The sequence below is a fragment of the Peromyscus leucopus genome, chromosome 8a (assembly GCF_004664715.2).
Source record: "Peromyscus leucopus breed LL Stock chromosome 8a, UCI_PerLeu_2.1, whole genome shotgun sequence".
NCBI lineage: Eukaryota > Metazoa > Chordata > Mammalia > Rodentia > Cricetidae > Peromyscus > Peromyscus leucopus.
Genome location: NC_051085.1, coordinates 53,476,524 through 53,504,180, shown reverse-complemented (window position 1 = coordinate 53,504,180; position 27,657 = coordinate 53,476,524). Strand labels below are relative to the sequence as shown.

The window sequence follows — 27,657 nt, the reverse complement described above, 5'->3', positions numbered from 1 at the left end:
TCTGCTTCCTTATTGAGTTTTCCTCCACATCGCTCACCTTTTACCCGCTTTGTGAGCGATGCTGTCCAGCTCCTGAGTCACATCCCTTCATTCACTTGCTTATTGGAGCCCTACATCTGATCATTTGGGGAGGCAGATCCTCAACTATTTCCTTAGCGTTTCACCCCCCCCCATTGTCTTCAGCCTGCATGCTGGGGAGCTGGGGTCCTGGGGAGCCTTTGTGGTGGCTGGTCTGCTCACTTTTGTGTTTCTTTATGCGCTCCTCACCCACCCATCAGTTGGGATGGGTGTCCCTGCAGGCCTTGCTTTCCCACTGTTTTCTGTTGATTTTATGTGAGTCTCCCGGGTGTCTTGTCTTCACTTGGGTGTGTGTAACCACGACTGTTTAGGGGGAGGCTGACTGGAGTGACAGGAAGTGACCCCACCTTGACAGAGCACTGGGTGACAACACACAGTGAAGGACTCCTGTGCTTCGGAGGCAGACGCGTTGGGAGGCTGTGGGCAGAAATGTCATCGATGGCATTTCAGAGTGAAGGATATTCACACTTACAAAGTAGAAAGAGGATGGGCTGGGAAAGGAGGAGAGCGGTGACTATGAATGAGGGGAAGTACATAGGCAAGAGGATTGGAAGTCGTAGGAAACGTTAGGGGTGGGTAGGAGGGAGAAGACGTTTATAAAAGGCTACTTGGAAACAAGCTAGAAGATGACTGCAACCAACAAAATGTAAAAAACATGAATAAAAATTAAGAGATGAAAACGAGGGGCTGGTGAGGTGGCTCAGTAGTTACGAGCACCCTGCTGCGGTTCTCAGCACCCATGCCTGGTGACCCACAGCCACGGGGATCCAACATGCTTCTGGCCTCAGTGGGTGCCCACATACCTCTGCACGTACACGCACACACACACACACACACACACAAAGGAAAAAAGTGAGATAGGAACGAACAATCCGGTCTGTATTTCTTCTCGGTTGGGATAACCGTAGTGGCACCCCTGCCTTGGTGGTTGGGGAGCTAGCTCTGTAGGTGGGGAGAGGGCTGTAGGCGTCAGGAATTCAAATAAGCGGAAACACATTGGCCGGTTGGGCTCCCTCCCAAGAGCAGCGTCTGTTTTGGACCCAGCCTGTGTGTGCTCTGCAATGCTTTTCCAACTGAGTGACACCCTAGCTCTTAGGACCCAGCTGTCTGTGGTTTCCTCACCTTGAGCCCCCTGCCTGCCAGTGTTCTGGAACCCTGCTGGCCACAGGTCCTTTCTCACCTTTGGAGCCCCAGGTAGAGAAAGCTGGGAGGCAAGGAGGGGCTAGAAACTCTGTGCTCCTGAGCTTGGAATGCCATCTCCTTGTGCAGGCGCCGCCAGAGCCCGCGTTACATATTTGTTGTTCAGTCGGGGTCTTACTGTGTAGCCCTGGCTGCCCCAGAAATCAGAACTCCGTTTGCCTCTGCCTTCAGAAGGCTGGGATCAAAGGCATGGGCCTCCGTGCCTGGAGTATTTCACATTCTTTCCTGTCCACTGTTCATAGACGTCAACCAGGCCGAGTGGGCAGCGCCGGCCATAGTGCTGACCGAGACAGCCCAAGACACCAGGAGCCATCCCTAGAAGCTCCTTGGAAAGAGCTCAGAGAGCTTGAGTATTCTCAGGAAGGGAGGCCAGTGGCTGGCCAGCAGCTGAAGGACTGTGCTCTAGTATTTCAACACCAGCACAAGCATGGGTGCCCATGAACTGTTTGTTCCTGCCCTGTCTGCGGGGATCAGCACACAGGCGAGCTTACACATAACCGGCATTGTCCTTCATCGTCTCTACCCCTCTGCTCACAGTCCCGATCCCCTCCCCAGCCTGGAGTAGCCGAGAGTGGAGTCTCATGCTGAGGCTCGCTGTGACCGGCTCCCGTTGCCCACCCGTTTACCCTGGTTTCTCATTTGTCTCAGATATATGCAAAAAATCTAGTGAACGCCGACCGCTGCGCGCTCTTCCAGGTGGACCACAAGAACAAGGAGCTGTACTCGGACCTGTTTGACATTGGGGAGGAGAAGGAGGGGAAGCCCGTCTTCAAGAAGACCAAGGAGATCAGGTACAGCCGGAGTGGCCGTCCGTCCGTCCGTCCGGGCTCTGATGCCGATGCGCAGGTCCCCTGCCGCCCACGTCTCTGTGCCCACTCACAGGTGTGCTGACAGCACTTGTCATACTGTGGTATCATTCCCACCAGGACCCGCCTCCTGAAGGTAGTGCTTCTGGGAATGACATTGCAGTGCCGGCGGGCGGCGAAACCGCGCCTAGGAAGCGTTAGCGTCACTCCTGGAAATGCCGTCTTCCGGAGGCGGTCCTTTTGGAAATCATGTTGGAAAAACTTACTAGTGCTCCCAGGTAGGTAAAGGTCGCCCCAGCGGCAGCCGGCAGGGCAGGCTCCTGTGTCTAGGAGCAGGGTGAACTTAACTAACTCGGCCCCTGCTGCTTCCCAACCTGTGAGTGAGGACCGATGGCCCAGAGGAGAGGAAATGGATGGCTTGAACACCTCCTGGGCCTGGCCGGTTTGGCTGAATCAGCTACCCTCCTGCTGCATTTCGAAACGAAAGCCTTCTTGGTACCTTAACTGGCAACCACTGTCGTTTAGACGGACAGATGGCCTTTACTTGTTGATGGAGTGCTGGTGGCTCAGCCTCGTCACAGCCTGGAAGCCTGCACGGAGCACTAACCGGAGGAGGAGGAGGAGGCGAGCATCATGTGCACAGTCAAGTCCCTTTCGACATTCGCCTCTTCTTGCTTTGTGTCCACTTTAACTTTCCACACATCTCTGTAAAATCCTCTAGGGAAACACCGTGTCCTCACTAACGAAGGCTCTTCATTTGGCTACATCATCACGCTAGGGAACTAATACCACGGAACAAAATGAGGCCAGCCACAGGCTGAAGCCACTCTGCCCCTTCTAGCTGTTTCTGGGGTGATGGATCCTGTGTTGCGTGGCCACCTGATGCTGACGTAAAGAAAGGCACTGTCAGAGAACGTGGAGCCTCACATTTTGTTCATTTTCTCGGTTTGATTCTAGCTCCGGACTGGCCAGTCTGGCGACAGTCACCCAGTGAAACTGGTTTCTCTTGCCTTGAGTTTGGGGGTTGCTCACACTGCTGGTGTGGAACTAATTGTGGAAACAGTGGCTCATGTGTACAAGCCCAGGAGGCAGGAGCAGAGGGAGCCGGGCTGTGGCCTTTGCAGGGTCTGGTTGATGCTGGCCTCCAGCACTGTGGGCTTCTGCTCACTGCAGGGAAAAAGCCACCAAGAGCTGAAGAAGGGAAGTTCCCCTTCGTAAGGCCCTCAGACTGAGTTAGACAAGTATATGTCATGAAGAGACTCTGGCATGACTTGTGGTGTCTAATTTGTTCTCCTGAAAGCATGAGGGACTGGGAAGGTGTGCTTCATGCAGTGTTGGTCCTTTGGGGATATTATAATTCCATGTTGGGTCAGTACCTCTTTGAGGTTTTGAAAACTCTTAGTGTGAGTTGTAGGTGCATTTCTTAATTAACTAAATTTTGAAATAAACACGTGTATGATTATAATATAGTAAAGGTGAAAAGTGTTATCAGCATGATGCTTTATTGCAAAAATATAAATACAACCAGCTCGTGTTTGGATTCGGATTGTTTTTTAAAATGAGCAAATTAGAGACAAATTTGTAATATTTCTGCATAGTATGTGGGTTACAGATGACAGATACTTCATGTCTTGTGTTCAGGAAGGTCTACAGAGCTGGGGCTGGGTTGTATGTGTGCAAGTTAGTGAACCCCACTGTGTGGATAACCCACTAAGAAAACGCACACACTGTAACCGATGAGGTGATTTGCTGATGTGGGGAGATTATTGTTGGTCAGTGCTAGAGACCAGCCGGAGAGTGTTCAATTTCAGTTTGCAGCCCTTTATATCCTGAAGTTTTTATGCATTATGTATTCAAACAAGGTTCTGAGCTATCACTGTAGGGTGTTTTCCTGCTTCCTTTTGACATATTTTATAAGGTTATTTAGGATACATAAATGTAAAATTAATATGCGTACTTAAAGGTTCAGGTCAACATTGACATTAATGAAGCGCTTCATTACTCTTATGACGTCACTCTCTAATTATCACGTCCCTCTTTTTTGTTGTTTCTGCAGATTTTCCATTGAGAAGGGGATTGCTGGCCAAGTAGCAAGAACAGGGGAAGTCCTGAACATTCCGGATGCGTACGCAGACCCGCGTTTTAACAGGTGAGTAGGGTGGCTGGCCCTTGCCATTTCTCCCCTGAGGCTCCCAGGCCGAAGCCCCTTTGAAGGCGTCTGTTGTCTCAGCCTGCTGCTGTCAGTGGTCCGAGTACCCAGACCCTTACACGGTCCGAGGCTGTTCCTACGTCAGCGTTCCCTGCTGGGCCAGACAGAGCGTCAGCTGGCAGAGCAGTCGCAGTCGCTGCCCCTGGTGGTGGTGGTGGTGTCATGATGTCATCGCAGTGTGCTCCGTCTCAGGGTGTTCACCGCTGCCGCACAGGGCTGAGGAACTGGGCTTCGGATCGTCATGTCTGGCTTCGAGTTAGGGACCCGCTGCCGTTTATCCACCGTAGACAGAACTGGGGCCAGTGCTCCGTTGCTCTGCGCCTCAGTTTCACCCTCTTTTAAATGGGTCTGAGAATGCCGACTTGTAGTTGTTTCTTAGGACGGCAGATCATTTTCCTAAGAGCTCTGGAAACTTGGCTGCACACAAAGCAGGAACTGAGTAAGCCACGCGACTGGGATGTAGTTACAGTGCGCGAAGTTAAGATGGGCCATTTGAGAATGTTTTTTATTCATTTCAGACTCTAGAGAACTTGAAATCAAAGTGTGTGTTTTATTCAGTCCTTTGAAGTTAGAAGTCACAAGGTGGATGCTGAGGCTGTTAGAATAATATTCCAGATACGTGACAACGGTGTTTAGTTGATGTATGCCCATGACTTGTGTTGAAAGCAGTATAATCTTCTGGAAGTATTCCCTGTAATTAATGATGGATGTCACATATCCAAGACTCATATAGAAGTGCAGCTGTATTCTAGTAATGTTTTACCAACAAGTTGAAAATACTAACAGCATTACTTCTCCCCCAGACAAGCTTGCTTGTCCTTACACTGCTTAAATACCGACATTATTTATCGTCATTTAAAAATCTTTATGTAAAATTGGTGAGTCAGACTATTGGAAATATAAAAGTAGCAGCCATCAGCTTGAGGGGGCCACTGGCAAAGCATGTGATGCCATCCTCTTACTATCTAGATTGCATGAGACCTCCGCAAAAAGGGCAGAGTAGGTCGGGTGCTTCACCGAAAAGGACGCAGGGAGATCAACCAGGGCCCGGCTCTGCCAGGCATCTTTTAGTGTACCCCAGGGCAAGTGGCTGAGATTTTCCGATTGGCATCAGGGTGGAAGGGCAAGGACTGTGGAGTGAGTGGGACCCTCCCGCTTTGCTGGTGGGAGTCGATGATGATGAGACAGCCCCTTGGGAAAAGGGTGGTCCCGTTTTGACTGTGAGTGATCCGCCAGTCTGCCCTCCTCCTCCATATACGCTCCGGGGAAAATGAAACCATTTGTGCACCCAGAGGCCCAGATGCAAGTTCTCCCAACAGCCCTACTAGTAACAGCCGGTAACTAGCTAGGAACCAATGACGTTGTCCATTAAGTGGAGACTGTGGCTCAGCAGTGAGGCCTGGGTGGTTTATAAAGGGTAAGCAAGGGAAGCCAGGCATTGAGGACTCACGTGTGTACCCCCCCGCCCCCTGCTGGGTCTGTGGCTGATTCTGGGGAAACCAGTCTCCTCAGATCAGGAGTCAGCAAAGCCTCCGCTCTGAAGGGTGTGAGAGCAAGGAGCTCTGCTTCGTGAGCCCGCCGCCCTGATCACGTGACCCACAGATGAGTGTGGCCGTGTGCTGCTTGGGGGATAGGCTTAGTTGTGGACGCCTGCTCCAAATCTTAATGTGACTATTCCCATTTAAAATGCTTTAGCAAGTTACCAGTCTCATAAATATGACCAAGTTCAAAGGAAGACACTGCTCAGCAGACTTCCTACACTTTTCCCTGGATCACCCACCTTGTCTGTTTACTTAATGATCCTGACGCTGAGAGCCAGGAGTCTCCAGTAGAAAACCATCGTAAACAAGATCAAACAAGCTTGGATGGTCGTGAAAATGTTTTAGTAAAACACTCTCACTTTTACACTGCCTTGAACCCTCAGTACCATCCCAACACACCACACGCAAGCTATAAAAGCTATGTTGATACTTAGGCGGGATGTGTGTGCTCTTTGTCCCTGTGCCCCGGCCTCTCACTCCAGTGACCGAAGCCCTTCCTTCCGCTCCCACAGGGAGGTGGACCTGTACACGGGCTACACCACACGGAACATCCTGTGCATGCCCATAGTGAGCCGCGGCAGCGTGATCGGCGTGGTGCAGATGGTGAACAAGATCAGTGGCAGTGCCTTCTCCAAGACGGACGAGAACAACTTCAAGATGTTTGCCGTCTTCTGTGCTTTGGCCTTGCACTGTGCTAACGTAAGTGTGCCTCCGGGCCCGCGTGCCTCCGGACCCGCGTGCCTGCCGCCCGCCCTGAGTTCAGGCTGCTCGCCTTTTCTCCTCTCTGTTTCCCCTGTGAACTGTGAGGAGGGATTCCTGCTCACGCCAGCTTTAGAAAGTACCTTCCCGTGCCTGCAGAAAACTCTCTCCTGAGACTTGGAGTGCATTTCGACGTGTGAGTTTGTTCCAAAAGAATTGCTGGTGTCCTGGGGCAACGGGAAGCACTGGTCTTGCATCTCGTGTCTGCTGGGAAAGAGAAGTGCTGCCTGGTGTTTGTCAGACACAGTACGTTCGGGAGTCTTTGCAGGGTGCGAACAGTAGCTCGCGTCTCCTCACTGGCCAGGGAAGTTGTGCTTGCGAGGAAAACCAGGGTGCAGCTTAATGCGTGGGTGTATCCGTCGTGAATGACACCCTCTAGTCCTCTTGGCCACTTTGTCCTGTTTGAGGAATAAAATGAGGCGCAGTTTTTACTCTGAAACTTCTCATCTGTCTTCTATGCTGCTATATTTTAAATGAGTTGAACATGCAAGGATCCATAAACTAATAATCCTATAATGGCATTGTAGTGCTGCAATTAGGGAAATTTTTAGGACTCTCATTGGGCAAACTTGCACCAATGGGAATTAGCAAGGTACCCCTTTAGTAACCTAGAGAAAATGTTTTTTGGGAATGGGATTGAGTCGTTGGAGCATCTGACCTCACCCAGCCATGCTGACCTCTCAAAGCGGCAGGTCCTGCATGCCTCCGCAGCCTGGCACAGTTCACACCCTCCGTTCCTGGGCTGGGGCAACTTGCCTTCACGGGGTGTGGTGGAACACACAGCCGAGTGGCTGCAGTTCATTCTGCTTTTATTGCTGAGGGGTTTCTCCTTACTAAAAGTATATAAAAAAATTATGTTACCTTTGAAGTTTTCTTCAACTCTGAGATATGAGAGCGGTGTGAAGCTACGTGTCTCCTCTCCTCTTGGCCTGCCTAGGCTCGGACTGCAGTAGGGACGTTGCTCGCTTATGGGAAAGCCATGCTTCACATCAGAAAGACGGGCACTTCTGGATGCCCCTCAAAGCATCCTCATGGACCAAATGGAGAGGAGACAGCCTGCAAATACGATGGCAGCAGAGCCCTCCCTGCGGGCTTCTTGGAGCCTGGCTGTGTGCAGCCGTGGGGGGGAGCCTGGCTGTGTGCAGCTGTGGGAGGGAGCCTGGCTGTGTGCAGCTGTGGGAGGGAGGAGCCTGGCTGTGTGCAGCTGTGGGAGGGAGCCTGGCTGTGTGCAGCTGTGGGAGGGAGCCTGGCTGTGTGCAGCAGGGCCTGAGTGTGGGCGCTGCTCTTGTGCTTCCCTGGTCCTTTCTGAGCCAGCCAGCCTTGCCATGTTGAGCATGTTTTCAGTAGGAAAGGCATCTTGCTGAGGACTGCCCCGGGCAGGTAACTGGACAATGTCAGCTCCCTCTCTCCCCTGAAAGCGTCACTTCTTTCTGAAGAATGCTCTCGTTTATGAAGATCATAGATATGAAAAGGCTTTGTGAGGCATAAAGCGGCCTCCAGTCCTTGGCTCTCCCTAAGTCTAGCTGCACGGGATCCTGGGAACTCAGGGCAGTTTTCCTCTTGAACAAACAGCCCGCAGGCCTATAGCTGCTTCTAACCCAAGCACGTGGTTTGTAGTCAGGTGCCACGGTCCTCTTGAATTGAGGTGCTTGTACATGAGAAGAGGCAGGCCACAGGACCACGCTAACACTAAGTACGCTTTTATTTCCTGACCGGCAGCAACTACTCTTCATTTATTGAGCTAACTGATAATTAAAAGTACTTTCAATGGAAGATGACCATTTAGAAAGGCTGAAAGTCTTTGGAATTTGTAGAATCAATTAGTCTTCATATTCCTCATGATTTTAGAGAAGGTTTTTAGTGTAAGAGATGAAGATGGGTCTGGAACAGGGAGGCCCTGAGAATAGATTGACTCTGTGTCTTTTCGGTCAGAAGTTTCTTCACACCTGGGAGGCATGAGAAGGTCACCTTTCTGCTGTTGAGACATACCTGATGGCATTGTCCTGGTCTCACAGCAGTCATATAGGTGACTCCACCAAGCTAAGAGAAGCTGGGCACGTGGAATTTGAATTTGAACAACGTGTCTGAGGCTGCAGAGTAAGCGTGTGACAGAGCCAAGGCTGATCAGTAGGCTCTGCCTCTGTCCTTCTCAAGTCTCGCACCTTGCATTTGACACAGCTCTTTACCAAGCATCCTGTAGGAAGACCGACATGGGGGAAGTGATGTTAAGGCCTGGAAAGATGGTTCCGGTAGCCATCAAGCCCTACAGTCCGAGTTCTATTACTGGACCCCACGTGGGGGTGGGATGGGGGAAACTGACCCTTGCAAGCTCTCAAGTTGTCCTCAGGCCTCCACATGTGTACCCTGGCACACACATACCCCAACCAAAATGAATAAATAAGTAAACACAGAGAAAGAAGTGTCAGTATGTATCGCATAAAATACAGAGTGTGTGGCCCTTAGTAGGGTTTATTACCGTTCTCTAGAGACAGAATCAATCAGGAGCACAAAGTGACAGCTGTCACTTGAGAGATGGGACTTGACGGAACTGGTTTCTGCGGTGACAGTGGCTGTGCAGTCCCAGGACAGGCCTCATGTAAGCTGCAGAACTCAAGGATCCCAGGCCAAGTTCAAAGGACTCGGGACCAAGGGAAGTGATGGTGTGACTCAGTCTCGCTAGAGGCCTGAGGACTTGAGGGCTGCAGTTGTAAGTGCCGGAGCCCAAAGTCTGGAAGCTGGAGTTCTGGTGTCCAAAGACCACAGGGTGTCTCTGAGAGGGAGACAGAGAGGAAGTAGGGGGGGGGAGATGGGGAGAGAGGGATGGAAGGAGAGCCTGGGGCAGAGGTTCATTTGGGTGAACGGATCTTCCGTACCCATCCCCAGAAACACCCTCAAGGACATACTGACCAGGAATGCCTTTCAGGCTCTGGCTATCCAGTGACTTAAGGTGACACTTTAAACTAACCACCACAGCGCATGTGGACAGTTTTTACAGACGTGGGCATGGTCAGGGTTCAGGAGAAGCCTTCACAAGCAGCATAGAGAGCAGGACAGAGATGAAAAAGACTTGGGAGTGGACAGACAGTTTGACAGTCAGGATGAACTTAAGAGAATGATGTAAGTTAAGTGTAGATGATGGTGTGGCTGGTGTGTGGACTATTAAAGAATACCGTGTACCCCTGGCTAAAGGCTTCAGAGAAACACCCGAGGTTGATCTTATGCGATAACATAACAAAGCTGGCCTCTAACATCAAGCTTGGTTAGTAGCGTGATGACACACACGGATAGGCACAGACTCAATGCTAGCCAAATCCACAAAATCCATGACTTGAATCCCTAGATATTCCCAGACTGCCTCTTTTGGGAACCACAAAAACCAAAATATAGCCCTTCTCCAAATTTGTCAGGACAGGGAGATCAAGTGCGAGTTGGATTCTGATGTTTTATCTCTATCTAAGCTTGTGAAGTTTATGGTGTTAGGGGTGGTTGTTTCACACATAGGAACCGAGCAGTCCTCATCATGTTAGTCATGATGCTAGGCCCAGTCACGAGCCCCTGAAGCTTGGGAAATGAACATGCCCTCCCCCGCTCCCATGTGTGTGTGTGTGTGTGTGTGTGTGTGTGTGTGTGTGTGTGTGTGTGTGAAGAGTAGACTCCGAAGTCTGGATAATGGTCCATCCTTTGTATTTATATATAGGTCAAGAGTCACTAGCCCTTGAAGCCTAGGTGAAGGTATATCCCGTAGGTATACACAGATGTATGGTAAGGTCATCCAGCACTGAATCCATTCCTTGGTTGGTCTGCAAGGGGTTTCCAAAGCGCACACTTGGTAGTGGACGAGGCCTTTTCTCCCGGTGTCCTTCTCTGTGCCCCGACTGTCATCCTCTGACCACTTTCTGAATTCTCAGTGCATGCTGTCACTCAAGATGAGGTGGATGTCCCCTTCAATGCTTCTTCGAGGCTTTGCAGCTTTTTTGAAGCCTCAGTTAAGTCACCCAATGCCTCTGAGCCTCAGTCTCCTCAGCAGGAGGCATCAGGGCTGTAGATGACAACGTCTGGGTTCTTGTCTTCGGCAGATGTGGTCTGCTCCCTTCGCTTTCTAGTCTAATTGGTTCTCATACTGCATCTTGTGAGGTCTCAGTGTAGGTGTTTCTATGAAATCCCAGTTCATTCTCTCTGGACAGCCAGAGACTCTGCATCGGCTAAGTTGCCTCTTGTGAAGGTGAAGGCCGAGATCCAGGGCTTGCTGGAAAATATCAAGAGAAAGATTGCAGAGGGACTGTGGATACCCATTCTGAGACAAAACCGTACACTCCCAGGCAGGAAGTCACCAATTCCCACCGTATTTATGCTTTGTCTTGGTTTCAAATCAAGGGAAGGGTTTGGAGAAAGTCCTCCCACGTGCCCTACCCAGCCTGAGCAGGAGAGGAACTCTTCTTGGTGCTACGCACAGAGCGTGCTGGGGTCTGTCTTTGGGAAAGGAATTTCAGGTCCTCCAGCCCAGGGTGAAGATGCAGCTCTCCTGAGAAGAGAGACGTATCCCGTTTGAATGACTTTGTACTGTGGCCGTGGCCGTGAACGAGAGGGTGAGCTGTAGGAGGGAACACCAGCTTCTGTGGTTTGGGGCAGCATCTTTAAGTCTCTCAGTTCCCAGGGCAAGCATCCCTCCTTGGGTTGTCTCCTTACTTCCTCTATTTCTTATTCATTTTTCCATCCATGTGCTTACTCCAGTTTATCTTGGATAATTGCCTGTGGGCATTCTGCACCCAGGACTGCTTCATTATTCTTGCGTGTGTCCCAGGCTCTTACTGTTTGGAGCCCATTTGAAATTCCTGTATACGTGGGTAGCATAAACCTCCCGACTCCAGCTTCCTCTTGTGCTGTCCTGGTCTCCACGCCCTCACCGCACAAGGACAGTTGTGCATCTCGAGCTCCATGCAGCGGCAGCTCCTCTCCCAAGTCACGTGTTCCGCTGGAGACGTCTTTCTCAGCGCCCCACAGCCACCTCTGCTGGTGTGGGGTTCCTTCGGCCTGCTATATAGCACAGGTTTCTCATTCTGTACAGTGTATGTTTGGTCTTAAGATTTGTGTAGAGAATCCATTTCATATTAGTAGTGATATCATTTAATGCTATTTATTGTAAAATAACATGGTGAAAATACCTATTTTAAGAAATTATTTTGCTACCATTTAAAATGCAGATTAGATCAATGGGAGAGGGTCCTCAGTGGTGTGTTTCCTGATTTCTGCTGTGCGTTTCCCCCACTGCTGGCAGTTGTAGGTTCCCCACAGGACGTGTTAGATAGGAAGGGGGGGGGGGCTCGGTTGGCTCCTGCATGGCAGTACAAGACACGCCTGTCACTCAGGAGTGGCCAGGCTCTTCTTGACCAGCACTAGAGGCAGATGCAGCAGTCATGGGGAGTGGCATCGGAGTCCAGCACAAAATCTTAACAGCTTCTGGCACTAAGACCCGGACTGGCATCAGCAGGTGGCATCAGCCCCTTATACCTCCCCACGATTGGTCACTACAGTGTGCTCACTCCACAGGTGGGGACCTGGGTTAAAATAATTAGGAAATCTGCCTACATGCCTGAAGTCAGTTCATGGCAAAGAGATTCAACTCAGGGAGATGACTCCAGAGTCTACATCCTTGAGAACTGCTCCACCCTGAAGTGACTAGGTGTCCTACTGTGAGCATCAAAGACTTGCTACCTCTCAAGTACCCCATCTGTGAGCGCCACAGGACTGTCATGAAGGTTTAGTATATAGACGGGTACCTCTGAACAGCACTGGTCAATGGTTTCTATCTGCTAAGAGGGCAGGTTCCATTTGATAAAGCATAAAGGGTGTGTTTTTAGTTTACGGTAGAGGGAGGCCACACTCACGTTCTCATTCATGTTGGGATCCTGAGGACCCGTGCCCTTTCCCTGTCCCACTGCTGATAGGTCACCTGCACAGACATCAGTGGTGGATCAGCAGCAGTTGCTTCTTCTAAAAGTCTCTTCTACTAATACAGAGTCCAAGATGAATTCCCAAGTACCGTATGTAGATAAGTACCGTATGAAGAGCTGAAGAGACTTATAATTTTCTGCCTTCCTTGGTTTGCAGTGAGATCCCAGATAGTATAATTTGCTGATGTTCACATTGAAGGTTATTTACCAAATGGAAAATGTGCAAAATTTCCAAAACTTATTTATCTTTTGCATGAAATTAAACTAATTTATGTTGTGATTAATTTTAGAGTAAGCACAACATAAAATGATAAAAATACATGAATAAAAATTTAAATAAAGTTATATACTTAAGTGTATTTGCATTATAACTTTATAAATGAAAGAGAAGACAGAAATCTTCAACCAAATCGCAGGCCACCAGCTTGTAGGAGGCAGCAACAGAAACAGGAGGTTGAGAATCGAATGATGTCCTGTACAAGGGACTGATGTTATTTGTAACTACTGTGTTGTGGCCTTATACTTCCTAAAGCTCACATGTTGCACAACCCTGTCCTGTTCAGGGTGGCGAATGTCTCGTGGCAAGTGGCGTTCTGCATCCAGGAAGAGGCCGTGGCCTGTGCAGCAGCCGGTGTTTGTGAACACTGCTTGCCAGCTCTCTTCAGCCTTGTTGGTGAGGCGGCTTCCCCATGCGCTTCCTGCTGCCCGTGGGTTTGCAGTTTGTACACGGCCCCTGGAGCATTTCATGAACTTCTCCATCATCCACACATTTCCTTGACAAAAAGACATCTTTCAAATGTGCTGCCCTCTCCTGGTAGATGTGCCAAATTTTCACACTTAGAAGATGATATTTAAAGGAATAAGCAACATTTCAGAAGTTTCTGCTGCTACTAGCACCAATGTGAAAATGCAGAGTTGATCCAAAGAAAGTCACGCCATAGGCAGAACACTTTGAAATAGACACTTGACGGACTGTGCAGTTCTCTCTCTCTCTCTCTCTCTCTCTCTCTCTCTCTCTCTCTCTCTCTCTCTCTCTCTCTCTCTCTCTCTCCCTCTCTCTCTCTCCTCTCTCTCTCCTCTCTCTCCTCTCTCCTCTCTCCTCTCCTCTCTCTCCTCATTCTGTGTGTTTAGTTTTGACTGTAATGCAGCATGGGCAGGTGCTTCCCTGGCCCTGTCCTTTTAGTGTTCTATGAGCCTCACATACCTGGATGGGTATCTTATTATCTAGATTTGGAGATTTTTTTTTCTTTTATGGTTTTATTGAAAATATTTTCTGTGCCTTTGGCATGGAGTTCTTCTCTTTCATCTATACCCATGGTTCCTAGGTTTGATCTTTTCATGGTGTCCCAAGTATCTTGCCTGTTCCGTTATGTGTTCTTCGTTTTCTCTTTGCTGTTTTCCTTGACTGAATAACCCGAGCCCTCTGCCTTGTCTCCGGGATTCACAGTCTGGGCTGCACACAAGCTGTGCTGTTATCGAGGCTCCCATGGAGCCTCTGATTGGCTTATTGAATGTTTCATTTCCAGCTTCATTTCACTTTTATTTTTTCTGCAGTATTTCTCCCTTTATTGAATTCTAATTTCGCATCCTGAATCTACTTCCTTATTTCACAAAGCTGTTTGTTTGTGTTCTACTGGAATTCACGCAGGGATTTATTCCTTTCCTCTTTAGATTCATTTAGACATTTATGTCCTCATTGAATTCATGGACATATTTATAATTGTTGGGTTTTTTTTGATTCTTTGTAATTTATTTCAAGTGGTTTTCATTAGGGACCATTACAATGGGGTTGGTAGTTTTAGGGGCAGATATATTGCTTAATTTTTTGCTGTTACATTTTGTGTTGTGATTTATGCATCTAGAGCTGGTCAATTACATCTTTGGCCTAAATTGCTGGCCCACTTGCATTGAGTGGACATTTGGGTCTGACTTTGGTGTTACCATGTCTTAGCTGGGTTACAGTCTATGAGGTGGTTCTCAGAGCTTAGTCATGGAACAGTCAGTGCTGATTTGTGGTTGGAATAGCTTGGGTGATCCTAGCTAGACTAGCTGTTTTATGTGCAGAAAGTTCACAGGTTACTTGATGGGCGAGGCCTGAGGTCACCAGTCTCTGACCTTAGACAGGTACCTTGACCATCCAAGTTCCCTCAGGTCATAGTAGGAGCCTAAGGATAGGTAAGGACCTAGACAGAGTTGTGGGTATGTGGCCTCAGACAAGTGCTACTGAAGTCAATCTGAGCCTGAGGGAGAGGGTCCTGGGGCCATGTGTCTATGATCTAACACTGGTCTCAGTGGGAGCTGGGGACGGGAGGAAGTCTGGCTGTGTTCAGGTATTTATGACCTCACACAGATGCTGCTCTCAGTGGTAGCCTGGGCATGGGAGGACACTGCTTTCTGTCGAGTATATGAGACAAAAGGACAGAAGTGCATTCAGAACCATCTCAGAAATTGTTGAGAATTCTACACTAACCACAAGCCAAAAGTAATTGAGTAATTCTTTTAAAAATGAAACTTGTCAGCAACTCAAACAGCAGTCTTCACGCAACCCAACCCAAAGTACGCTAATGTGATAGTTACATACTGAAATGATGCCTCAAACATTGTCTTTTCTTCCCGTAATTAAACTACCATGTTTCTATAAGAGCAGGCAGGTGCGCCATCATGCACAGAGCAAAGTATGTACTTGGTCCAGAACGAAGGCTGCAGTGAAGGTGTGTGAGGCTCCCAGGCAAACTCGTTAACAAACACCCCAGATTCGTGGTGCCTTTGCTTCGTAATGAATTATGTTGTTGTTGTTGTGTGTTACAACAGCCTACTGTGTGTTACAGCTACACTCAGTTATTTGACCCCATAGGGTGTCACAAGCCATAGTTTCCAAAGCTGTGTGGTCTAGCAGAGATTGCTAAGAACTGTGACAAATAGTTTTCGATGATGATATAAAAGACATCTTGATTCTTGATGCATATCAAGAATGCATATGTCATTCATATCCTGACATAGATGATGGACATAATCTTGCATGTAGAAAACAAGCTGTACTATACCGATGTCACAACACAGTGTGAACTATGGGAGAAGCCACTAATCAACACATTAATTTTTGTAAAGGGCTTGTTTCTTTTTTCCCGTATAGCTTCTCTCCAAATTAATCTTACATAGTTACTAGTTCACACATGTAAACATTGGTCTTTTTACTGGCTCCATTGCTTTTTAAATTTTTATCTCACATATTCATGCATAATTGCAAAACTATATTTGCATGCATACAAGTACACATGGTCTTTCTAATTCAGTAGGACAATAAACCGCACCTCCTTATTTTCAAGTAGGTCCCCTCCGCACCCCCTCTCTCCAGATGAGGCCCCTGCATCTGCTGGCCAAGCACTCACCACTAGCTATATGCTAAACCCTCAACTGTCTGTCATCACTGTCACCTCTTCCTGTGCCTACTCCATGGGCACAATACTGGACATTGCACAAATCTGTCACACATTTGGATTCATTGCTCTAATGCTGGAAAACCCCAAATTCACTTAGGAAAGGAAAAAAATACAATTAAATCAGAGAAAGAAAGGAAATCCTCCCAAGGAAGCCAGTTTGATGTTCTGGGTGACATGTAATTATCAAAGTGTTTGTTTTAACAGATACAGAAGTGCCATAGATCTTAGTCATTCACTCACTGATAATACACATTTTATGTTTAACTCTTTTGTTATTTAAGTGGAAATATAGTATAGGGCATTATAGAAAAGACAGGCATCGATTTCTCTCCCTGAGGCGACATGGGGTAAGAGGATATTTGTTAAGGAAGATGGAACCCAGATGAGTGCTGTCTCTTCAGGTTGTCTGTGTGCACAGCTCCCATGTGTCTTGACTGCGAGCAACAGGGAGTCTCTCAAATTTCAGCCATAGCTCTCATCCTAAGTCTGAACTCCAGCGCCAGAGTGCTGTCCATATTGTCCTAACTGGTCCCCCATTCCCTTTCCTCTTGCCTTGCAGATGTACCACAGGATCCGCCACTCGGAGTGCATCTACAGGGTTACCATGGAGAAGCTGTCTTACCACAGCATCTGCACCTCAGAGGAGTGGCAAGGCCTGATGCGCTTCCACCTGCCGGCGCGCATCTCCCGAGAGATCGAGCTGTGAGCATCTCGTGCCATTTTCCCTGGAGGAACTAAAGCAAAACTGACCGTGGAGTCAGAACCATAGTTACTGTGGGGGCGCCCCGTGTGGTTTCACGTGTGGCTCCTTCTGCTTACCGTAAATAACAAACTAAAACGGAAGCCCCGTATGGTGGCCCAAGCCGGCGATGGTAGCGCTTGGGAAGCTGAGGCAGTAGGGACTCAGAGCTCAAGGCCAGCCAGGGGGTCTAGTGAGTCCTTGTCAGGGAACTAAATTTGTAATCAGTCACCTAAATGCTGGCATATTTTTATTTACTCTATCACATGTTCCAAATGACTTTTAATGTTACACCCAGATCTCAATTTCCAAATGAAAGAATTTAGTGACAATTGATTCCATCTTTGTGCTCCCGTTTGCCAGAGCTTGGCTAACATACTTAAGTCTGGAGAGGCAGGGCCTTGTGGCAACGGTATGCCTGTGGCAGCCACCCTGTCCCCACGCTGGCATTTGCCTTATATTTGGAAACACACCCCTTTGCCACACTACTCATTCTGGCTGGGGGTTAGTAATTACATTAGTAAACGAGAACGCAGTTATTGGTATGGTAACTTCAGGAGTTAGTTATTCAATTCATGTTTCAGCTTAGATGGAAGGCTGCTTCTGATGAGGTCCCCTGGACAGTGTGCTGTGTGTATATGTTAGTGTTGACAACCCTGATGACACCCATGTCCCCGGATGGTGTGCTGTGTATATATGTTAGTGCTGATGACACCCATGTCCCTGGACGGTATGCTATGTGTATATGTTAGTGTTGACAACCCTGATGACACCCATGTCCGCGGATGGTATGCTGTGTGTATATGTTAGTGTTGACGACCCTGATGACACCTGTGTGCCCTGGATGGTGTGCTGTGTGTATATGTTAGTGCTGATGACACCTGTGTGCCCTGGATGGTGTGCTGTGTGTATATGTTAGTGCTGATGACCCCGATGACACCTGTGTCTGCTGTTTGAACAGATGACTCTGTAGAGTCCTGCAGGAACCCTTCCCTTCAGTCAGGGGTTGCAGGGAAGGCAGGGGCAGGGGCAGACCACCCATGTCCTTTGAGTACTGGGGTAGATAAGGGGTGTATCGATTTTCATGCCAGCCACGCGCATCCTAATTGCACCTAATGATCCACTCCTCTCATTTCAGATTCCACTTTGACATCGGTCCTTTCGAGAACATGTGGCCTGGAATCTTTGTCTACATGATCCATCAGTCTTGTGGGACATCCTGGTATGAGCGGCCTGTGTGATTCCTTTTGAACATAGGGGTGCGGGTGGGGGGGATGGTGACCTCCTTTGCACACTTGTACCCAACCAGGTTCTTTGTATAGTTTCGGTAAAATACAACATTTTAATAAACATTCCAACAAAAATCGGCTGAGCTTGTTGGACAAACATGCAGCTTTTCCAAATGCTCCAGGGACTGCTGACTTCCTGGCCGCTTGGGCTGTAGCCATAGCAAGACAACTGTCTAGCTTTTTGTCCTGGAAATGGGTAACCTAAAATGTAATGCTGGCATTTCTTACACTCCGTCACACATCCCAAAATGACTTTTAAGGTCATGTAGGCCGTGCAGTGGAAGAGGCGGGATCCACCCTTAAAGCAGTGCCGTTGGACCGTGCGCATGCCTGTAGCATCCACTTGGCGTCCCATCTGTATCTGTTAGGCCAGGCACAAAGGAGAAGTCTCTCAGGAAATGTGGCAGCGACCACAGGCTGTTACTCTCTCCAACTGTCCTGGCCAATGTGGTTCTGTGACTTTGTGTGTGATGGTTTGTATCTCACTCCCAGAGGCTGAAAATGCAAGGGCCGTATCTGGTCAGTTGCCATATATTTATGCTTTGCACTCAGCCAGGTGAGAGTCTTTTGGTTTCTCTGGAACGACACAATTCTTTTAATCAATTAATTAATTAACTAACTAATTAATTAATTAATTATGAATACAGTGTTCTGCCTGCATGTATGCCTGCAGGCCAGAAGAGGGCACCAGATCTCATTACAGATAGTTGTGAGCCACCATATGGTTGCTGGGAATTGAACTCAGGACCTCTGGAAGAGCAGCAGCCAGTGCTTTTAACCTCTGAGCCATCTCTCCAACCCCCGACACAGTCATTCTTGAGATCTGTGTCTTCTCTACTTTTATCAGTAGTGAACGCCGGACCAGCAGCTCTGGCTGCTGTGTAGACAGTCAAGGGTTTGGCTGGAAGTCCTAAGAAGACAGACCTTTTACTTCAGGGTCAGTGAAAGTTTTCAATGAGGGACACACAAGCTGTGCATACTCCAAGTTTCATGAACTCTTAGTCTTTTAATCTGCCTTAAACATACTTTGAGAGGGGTAGGGTCTCATTTAAGAAAAGTAATAATAATCCAGTGACAGTGAACAATAGTATCAGGGTCCTCCTCCTTCATGTACTGTGTGAATAGATTTGGGTGTGGCTGTTTTCCACCTGCATCATTGGTGTACCTTAATGCCTTGGATTCATTCTGAAAGTGTGGCCGGGTGCAGAGAGTATTGTAATATGTGCTTGGATCTGAGCATGCCTCCTGGAAGTCCTTAGCTGAGGTTGCCTTTGGCCGGGAGGATGCTATATGTGGCTGGCTGAGCTCTCCGGAGCACAGGAAGTGCTCGTAAGCGCAAGGAGCCCGTAGAGGGTAAGAGGGTAGATGGCACGCTGACTGGCAGAGTGGAGCTGTCTGGGTGGTCTTGGGTCTTTTCCTGCTTTCTGGCTACAGAAGGAACAAGGAGAGGGAGAGACTACAGAGCTGTGTTGGCCAGGAGGGAGTCCACAGGTGTGTGAGGGAGCCCACAGGTGTGTGAGGGAGTCTACAGGTGTGTGAGGGATCCTGCAGGTGTGTGAGGGAGCCCGCAGGTGTGTGAGGGAGCCCGCAGGTGTGTGAGGGAGCCCGCAGGTGTGTGAGGGAGTCTACAGGTGTGTGAGGGAGTCTACAGGTGTGTGAGGGAGCCCGCAGGTGTGTGAGGGAGTCCACAGGTGTTTGAGGGAGCCTGCAGGTGTGTGAGGGAGTCCACAGGTGTGTGAGGGAGTCTACAGGTGTGTGAGAGAGTCTACAGGTGTGTGAGGGAGCCCGCAGGTGTGTGAGGGAGTCCACAGGTGTGTGAGGGAGCCCACAGGTGTGTGAGGGAGCCCGCAGGTGTGTGAGGGAGCCCGCAGGTGTGTGAGGGAGCCCGCAGGTGTGTGAGGGAGTTTACAGGTGTGTGAGGGAGCCCGCAGGTGTGTGAGGGAGTCCACAGGTGTGTGTGAGGGAGCCCGCAGGTGTGTGAGGGAGCCCGCAGGTGTGTGAGGGAGTCTACAGGTGTGTGAGGGAGCCCAGGGGTGTGTGAGGGAGTCTACAGGTGTGTGAGGGAGCCCAGGGGTGTGTGAGGGAGTCTACAGGTGTGTGAGGGAGTCCGCAGGTGTGTGAGGGAGCCCGCAGGTGTGTGAGGGAGTCTACAGGTGTGTGAGGGAGTCTACAGGTGTGTGAGGGAGCCTACAGGTGTGTGAGGGAGTCCACAGGTATGTGAGGGAGTCTACAGGTGTGTGAGGGAGTCTACAGGTGTGTGAGGGAGTCTACAGGTATGTGAGGGAGGCCACAGGTGTGTGAGGGAGCCCGCAGGTGTGTGAGGGAGTCTACAGGTGTGTGAGGGAGCCTACAGGTGTGTGAGGGAGTCTACAGGTGTGTGAGGGAGTCTACAGGTGTATGAGGGTGTCTACAGGTGTGTGAGGGAGCCCAGATGTGTGTGAAGGAGTCCACGGGTATCTGAGGGAATCTATGGGTGTGTAAAGAAGATGATGTGTGAAGTAATCCATAGATGTGTGGGAGAGCCTAAAGGTGGGTGAAGGAATCCACAGGTGTCTGAGGGTGTCCACAGGTGTGTGAAGGAGCCTACAGGTATGTGAGGAAGCCTGCAGGCGTGTGAGGGAGCAGACAGCGCACACCTCAGCGAGATGCTCGCCTGGAGTGTGTGGTGCTATGCTGGCCTCATCATAGTCCTAACAGTCTCCTTTCCATACAGCTTTGAACTTGAAAAATTATGTCGTTTTATCATGTCTGTGAAGAAGAACTATCGACGGGTTCCTTACCACAACTGGAAACATGCAGTCACGGTGGCACACTGCATGTATGCCATACTTCAAAACAACTACGGCCTTTTTACAGACCTCGAGGTGGGTGTGCACATCCTCCTAACGGAAAACCTCAGTGATACCATGCCTGGGTCAAAGTGCTTTTATAGCATGAACTTAGTGCCGGCACCCAGACATAAATCACACTTTATTGGAAATGTTGATCTAGAAATTTCAACTGTACCCAAATACCCCCCAGGGAGGTGTGTGTGTGTGTGTGTGTGTGTGTGTGTGTGTGTTTTCTTTCTTTCTTTCTTGTTAAAGCTGATAGGCCCTGCATGTATTTAACTAAATAAATTTTTCTTTTCTTTCTTTCTTTTTTGTTTATATTTTTGTTTTTCAAGACACAGCGTTTCTCTGTGTAGCCCTGGCTGTCATGGAACTGGATTTGTAGACTAGCCTGGCCTTGAATTTTCAGATCCGCCCACCTCTTCCTCCCGAGTGCTAGGATTAAAGGCATGCACTACCACCACCCGTCTAGAGTGAATTTTTCTTGTTGCCCATATGCACTGGATAACATAGACTTCTCTGGATGATTTCAGAACAGCGAGCACTTAGTATATACTAGTTAAGACATTAGTGCCATTTGGGAACAGTCTTTGGGGTACACAGCCAGCTCCCCGGGCTCCACATACCCAGAGTCGATGCTGTACTGGAGGATTTCACAATTCCAGAGTCAGAAGGGTTGGAACCTCCTCATTCATTCAGCTACCGTAGCACCCTACCAGCCAAATGCTGAGTGGTGGGAATTAGCGCCTGAGCACCAGTGATGCTGAGCCCACTAGACAGCCAGACCTTGAGCACGTCCCTTTGGGCTCCCAGCCTGGTGGTGTCACTGACACCACAAACCCAGGCCTCTTTTCTCCCTGTAAAGCTGTGTCACACTTCTGACTGCAAAGGACAGCACCCCCACCTCTGATATAATACATTTTGCTTTCTCCAAGGTCACACTCAAAATAGATTCACCCTGTGCCCTTGCCACCCTGTCAGACCGAAGTCATAGTTGAAACAGAAATCATGGAAGGTGGATTCCAGAAGTGGAGAAAAGTACCACCTCAAACCCAGTAAAAAAGGGGGGCTGGAAAGGTGGTTCAGTAGGTGTGAGTTGACTGTGGGAGCCTGAGGGCCTGAATTAGATCCCAGTTACCCACACAAGCTGTGGGTATGGCTGTGCGCCATTTAACCCAGCACTGTGGGAGACAGAGAGATGGGTATTGCTGGGGTTTCCTGGCTACCAGTGCAGCTCCAAGTTCACTGAGAGACCCTGTCACAAAGAAATAAAGCAAGAAGCAATAGAGCAGGGCATCCGGTGTCCTTCCCTAGCCTTCACATTGGCACACAAGTGTGTGTCCCCCCACCCCATGCATATATACTACAGTCACATGCACAGGCATGCAGAGGAGCAAACTCTATCCTTGGTTCTTGCTTATTTGTTTTCCAAAATAATCTTTAGTTGCAGCAGAATTTAACAATAGATTATCGACTTCCTCCAAAGATTCGAATGAAATACGCTTTTTGTTCATATGAATAATTTTTTCTTCTGTTGACATTCGTATTCTAGTTGGGGAGACTTTCAACATTTTTTTCCTTTTGCAGTCACGGCTTTCCCGGGGCCACAGTGGCCACTCCTCCCTCAGATTGCTTTGGGAACCTCTTTCCTCAGGCTCCTTAGAGCTGGAGTTCATGATTCCTCAGAATTTCACCTTCCTCTCCTCACAGGGCTTTGGTGAATTCCACCATTTCCTTTCTCCATGCAAGGCCAGTCTGAGGCTCAAGCAGCTGCCCACCCAGTTTCCACTTGCCCATCACTTAAGAGTTTCACGCCACTCTTGACCTGGACCCCGATGGTCTACTCAACTGCACCACTGGCAGGATTTCCCACACCTGCTACTGGTGTCCTTAATAAGAATCACACTTGCCGGGCGGTGGTGGCGCACGCCTTTAATCCCAGCACTCGGGAGGCAGAGGCAGGCAGATCTCTGTGAGTTCGAGGCCAGCCTGGGCTACCAAGTGAGTCCCAGGAAAGGCGCAAAGCTACACAGAGAAACCCTGTCTCGAAAAACCAAAAAAAAAAAAAAAAAAAAAAATCACACTTGACCTTGCTCGCCTAGCTTTTCACAGCCAGTCAAGGGAGCCCACTGGAGTGCCTGTGAACCGCGTTCAGACTTTGCTCACACCTTTCACACTTCTGTCAGTGTCCTGCTCTCACCCTCCTTGGCCCTCCCTTGATTATTGCAGACCCTCCTAGGGAATGCCTTACACACAACTGGACAGTTTTCTGAAACTGCCAGTTAGAGGCAGACACTGCTGTCCCCGAGTCCCTCCACTCTGCTCCTTGTCATCTGGAATGTGAGGTCCGTGTGAGGACCCTGTACCCCGCCCTCGGTCTCCAGCCTGCTCCTGACCTTGCTCAGGTGTGCTCTTCTACCGTGATCTTCTCAAACACCATCTTGCCTCCTCCCTTCCTCTCATAGGTCTCTGTTGGTGTCCGGCTCTTACTGGGCCTGGCCCAGGCTGCTCTCTTTAGTCCAGGCTTGCCTCCCTTGGGCTCCACAGCATTTTTCTTATTCCAGTGCCGTGTGCTGTTTTCACATGTCCTCTGTTCACACGTTGTGTGTATTGGCTGAGAAAAGCGGTGGCCTTGTTAGAGCTAGGAGCACCCAAGCTGCCTGCTGCATGCATGGCTGAGCTTGCCCATAAGGCTTTGGTGCATCTAGTACCCCTTGCCCCTACTCCAGAGTTAGAGGAAAACTCATTTGCTTGTCAAGTTCACATTGCAGAACAACAAAGAACGGGGTTCCAAAAAGTTTGTGATTCCAAGGACTCCTGGGACTTTGGATATATCAGTGGCAGAGATGAATATGATGTGAATGTAAGCTGTGAGTCTCCAGGTGTCTCCGTGCCATGTTTTTAAACATGTCTACATTCTGTTCTCTCTTCAAGCGCAAAGGCCTGCTGATTGCATGTCTGTGTCACGACCTGGACCACAGGGGCTTCAGTAACAGCTACCTGCAGAAATTCGACCACCCCCTGGCCGCACTGTACTCCACCTCCACCATGGAACAGCACCACTTCTCCCAGACAGTGTCCATCCTGCAGGTGAGGTGCCGGGCTGCAGTGTCTGGGGGGGGGGGGGTTGTTCCTAAGGGAGTCTGCTGGCACTCGGCAGCTGCAGGTTCCTGTGCTAGTTTATGCTTATCGCAAGTCGTTTTTAGGGTGTTATCACCCAAGCTTGGTTTCTCTATAGCCCATAGCCAGTGCGTGGTGTCTTCAGCACCAGGATCTTACAGGCTCGTTATGTGGGTAACCAACAGTGCTAGCTGTTGTTTTGGAGAACTCTGAGGCCTCTCCGACCAAAATAACTTGTAGGGAGGTATCCCACACCTGGCAGTGTGGCTTTATTTCATAGTCCATGGCTTCTGGGGGTGGCCTTGTCCACCCATGCAGAATGCCTCTATTTGAACTCTTTTTAAAAGTTATATTTCGGAGTTAGCTTTCTAATTCTTGGGTTTCCATAAGGCTTAGGTTAACCCACCTACCACCCTTCCTCCCCCTTCTCCTCATCCTCCACACCCCCAGTGTTCCTCACTCTCTTCTCATCCCTTCCCTTACATTTTCAATTGTATTGTGAAGTAGTAGGTTTTCATATGCTTTTCCGTCTTAGTCAAAGTTCTGTTGCTGCGGGGAGACACCATGACCGTAGCAACTCTTACAAAAGAAAGCATTTAACTGGGGCCGGCTTACAGTTTCAAAGGTTTAGCCCATGGCAGGAAACATGGCAGTATGTAGGCACATGTGGTCCTGGGGAGGCAGCTGAGAGTTCTACATCTGGATCCACAGGCAGCAGGAGGGAGGGAGAGAGAAGAGAGGAGAGAGGAGAGAGGGGGAGGAGAGAGGGGAGAGGGGAGGGGAGAGGGGAGAGGAGAGAGGAAAGAGAGAGAGAGAGAGAGAGAGAGAGAGAGAGAGAGAGAGAGAGAGAGAGAGAGAGAGACTGGACCTGGCTTGAGCATCTGAAACCCCAAAGCCCGCCCCCAGTGACACACTCCCTCCAACAAGGCCACACCCACTCCAACAACATCACGCCTCCCGATACCACTCCCTGTGAGCCTGTGGGGACCATTTTCATTCAGACGGTCATACCTTCCTTTGGGCTACCCTTTGACTTCTTCCATACTCTTGCGCTCCTCCAAGCATAAGCCTTTGCACCCCAAGCACCCCACCTCTCCACAGTCAGTTTAATCCACAGTCTGCTCTCCTGCCTTCTATGAGTAAATCCCCCCAACAACGGTCCCTTTCTACTTTCCTGGCTTCCACTTGATGCCCAAGTCTTTTGTGGATGGCTTCTACTATGGTAGAGCCACAGTGTCTACCACTTATCTGTAAACCCAAATTATACCCTCTGCTGCAGCCAGGGCGTCCTGTTTTTCTGGCTTGGTGTAGGCATCCTTCTCCGGTAATATCATCTCATGACACCCCCACATAGCCTGGGGGCACAGCCTTACACCCCTTTTAGCTATCGCTGAGTACCTCAGTGTTCATACCTCTTGGATTTCTTTTTTTTTTTTTTTTTTGTCTCTTGAAGTTTTTCTCTTTCCATTGGACATTCCTGGACCTTCAGTGGCTGTCCCTAATGTGTCTGCATCTCATAAGCTACAGCCAAGTGGTTTGCCATTTATGGTGGGACCTGACGTGGTTGAGGATATAATGGTTTTCTAAGCATGAGTTTCAGTACAGCAGGAAATGACAATTCACTGGCCCCAAAGAAAAAGCTGCTGGGAACTTCAGTATTTTATGATTCCTAGCCTCATCACTATAAATGCGCGCGCACACACAAGTAAGATAGTAAAGTCACTTGGGGTTTGTGGTAGCAAGTGGTATCCTGTGGGTAAAATGGTCCACATAAGCAATGGCTCTGCCATTACAACTGAACAGTCCCTTTGTTTCCCCGAACTTGTTCTTCGGTGACATTTGGCATTGTTTGTTGTCCATAACTTTCAAATACCTGTTGATGCCTTGAGCCTAGGCATGGCCGCCACGGGCGGTTTTCCTCTGGTCTCTCTATAGCTGGAAGGGCACAACATCTTCTCCACCCTGAGCTCCAGCGAGTACGAGCAGGTGCTGGAGATCATCCGCAAAGCCATCATCGCCACTGACCTCGCCCTGTACTTCGGGAACAGGAAGCAGCTGGAGGAGATGTACCAGGCAGGGTCGCTGAACCTCCACAACCAGTCACATCGGTAAGGATGGCATGGCAAAGGCTACGAGCCTGATGCCTGAATCAAGAACTGTAATTTGGGGTGTGTGTGTGTGTGTGTGTGTGTGTGTGTGCGCGCGTGCGCGCGCGCGTGCGCTCGAGCTTGCTCCATGGAGGACACATGAAGGGTGTCCCTCTGGGGATGGGCGTTTTGGTGGTGGTTCTGCCATTTCTCCCAAGGATGGTTTGCAAAGTGGATTCAGATTCATGGCCAGTGTGTTGTGAGCCACTCACCTGCCTCCTGCCTGGATGGTTCTCAGGTAGCCCACAGCATTCACTGTTGTGATTATCTGTATCCAGTCAATCACTCCTGGGTGGGGCTATCTTCACCCTAAGGCGCACGGATAGCTACTTACTGGTTCTGCCTCTATCTCTTCTGGGTTCCATCCAGACCCTGATCTCAAGAGTTCTTTCTAGAGGATGGTCTAGAAGTTCACTCGGGTGCCCGGATGTAAAGCAAATGGGTAGAACCGGAGCCCAGCTCTTCGGAGTCAAGGACATACTTGTAATGATGTGGGTGTCTCAGCCAGCAGTGGCTGTGCAAATTTCCCTTCACGCCAGGGCTTGTCCACATTCTGCAAGGCTCAAAACTTAAACCGTGTGTGGAGCCGTCTTTCGGAAGAACTACAGGGGAGGTCCTCCTCCTCTCTCACACACAGCAAGACCTTGCCAGGACTACATGAGCCATTGCTGACAAAGTTCCTAAGGGGCCATTGGTACCTCTAGTTCCTCCTGCTCTGCCTCCCTGCAGTTCACAGGGGCAATGTGCTTCAAGTCTCCTCGGCTCACAGTGTGTGTGGTTCCTGTGCTTAAACCCTGCGCGGGGACAGGTGTTTGTTTGCACTCTCTTTATGGCGCCTTCAGAGAGATATCTGACCCTCATGAAGTATGCATGGGTTCAGAAACCCACCCTTCTACTTTTTCCTTGGATGTATTCAGTTATTTTTAACTAAATAGTCACAATAATTAATATATTAATATAGAAAACTTAAACATCAAATTGAAAAATCTATTTTTCATGCTTAATGCGTATGGGCCTCTGTGTTGGTGGCGTGAATTAGCCGTGACTGATTTGTGTTGGTTAACAGTTTTGAAGGTAACGCTTGTCTGTCCTAACAAACTTCAGGACGAAGAAGTATGCGCGGGAAAGAGAGAGCGCCATTTTTGCCACGGCCCTCAGATGCCATGTGCTTGCTATGATGTCGTCCCCTGTCCATTCTGTTCCTCCAGAGGTGTCACAGTGTGCCTGCAGTGTGTACTCAGCCACGTGCCTTTCCGTTCCTTTTCAAAAGATCTATAACACCGTGTAACACACATAGTTGTAAAGGTTCCTCTCCAGGTTGACGGTGACAGTTTCTAGAATTTTCCACTATCAACAATGATGCAATAAACTTTGCTCATGTGATCTCTCCTATGGGCCTTGAAAGTCCACGGCATAGGGCTGGAGAGATGCCTGGGTGGCTGAGAGCACTGGATGCTCTCGCAGAGGACCTGGGTTTTGTTCCCGGCACCCACATGGCAGCTCCCAACCAGTGTTTTTTTCCGGCCTCTGAGGGTGACAGGAAGGCA

The 27,657-nt window shown here is 49.2% G+C and overlaps 1 protein-coding gene across 7 annotated transcripts in view; it reads left to right on the top strand.

Annotated features, from left to right (window-relative positions):
* The window catches only part of Pde10a (phosphodiesterase 10A), a 445,668-nt gene that overhangs the window by 403,161 nt on the left and 14,850 nt on the right, over positions 1 to 27,657 (top strand). For all 7 annotated transcript variants that reach the window (XM_028866641.2, XM_028866647.2, XM_028866646.2 and 4 more), the window contains 8 exons: positions 1,927 to 2,069; positions 4,141 to 4,233; positions 6,347 to 6,533; positions 16,544 to 16,686; positions 17,862 to 17,945; positions 20,726 to 20,876; positions 23,778 to 23,933; positions 25,899 to 26,071. In XM_028866641.2, the coding sequence (XP_028722474.1) occupies positions 1,927 to 2,069; positions 4,141 to 4,233; positions 6,347 to 6,533; positions 16,544 to 16,686; positions 17,862 to 17,945; positions 20,726 to 20,876; positions 23,778 to 23,933; positions 25,899 to 26,071 (1,130 nt within the window). The remainder of the gene's footprint in view (positions 1 to 1,926; positions 2,070 to 4,140; positions 4,234 to 6,346; positions 6,534 to 16,543; positions 16,687 to 17,861; positions 17,946 to 20,725; positions 20,877 to 23,777; positions 23,934 to 25,898; positions 26,072 to 27,657) is intronic.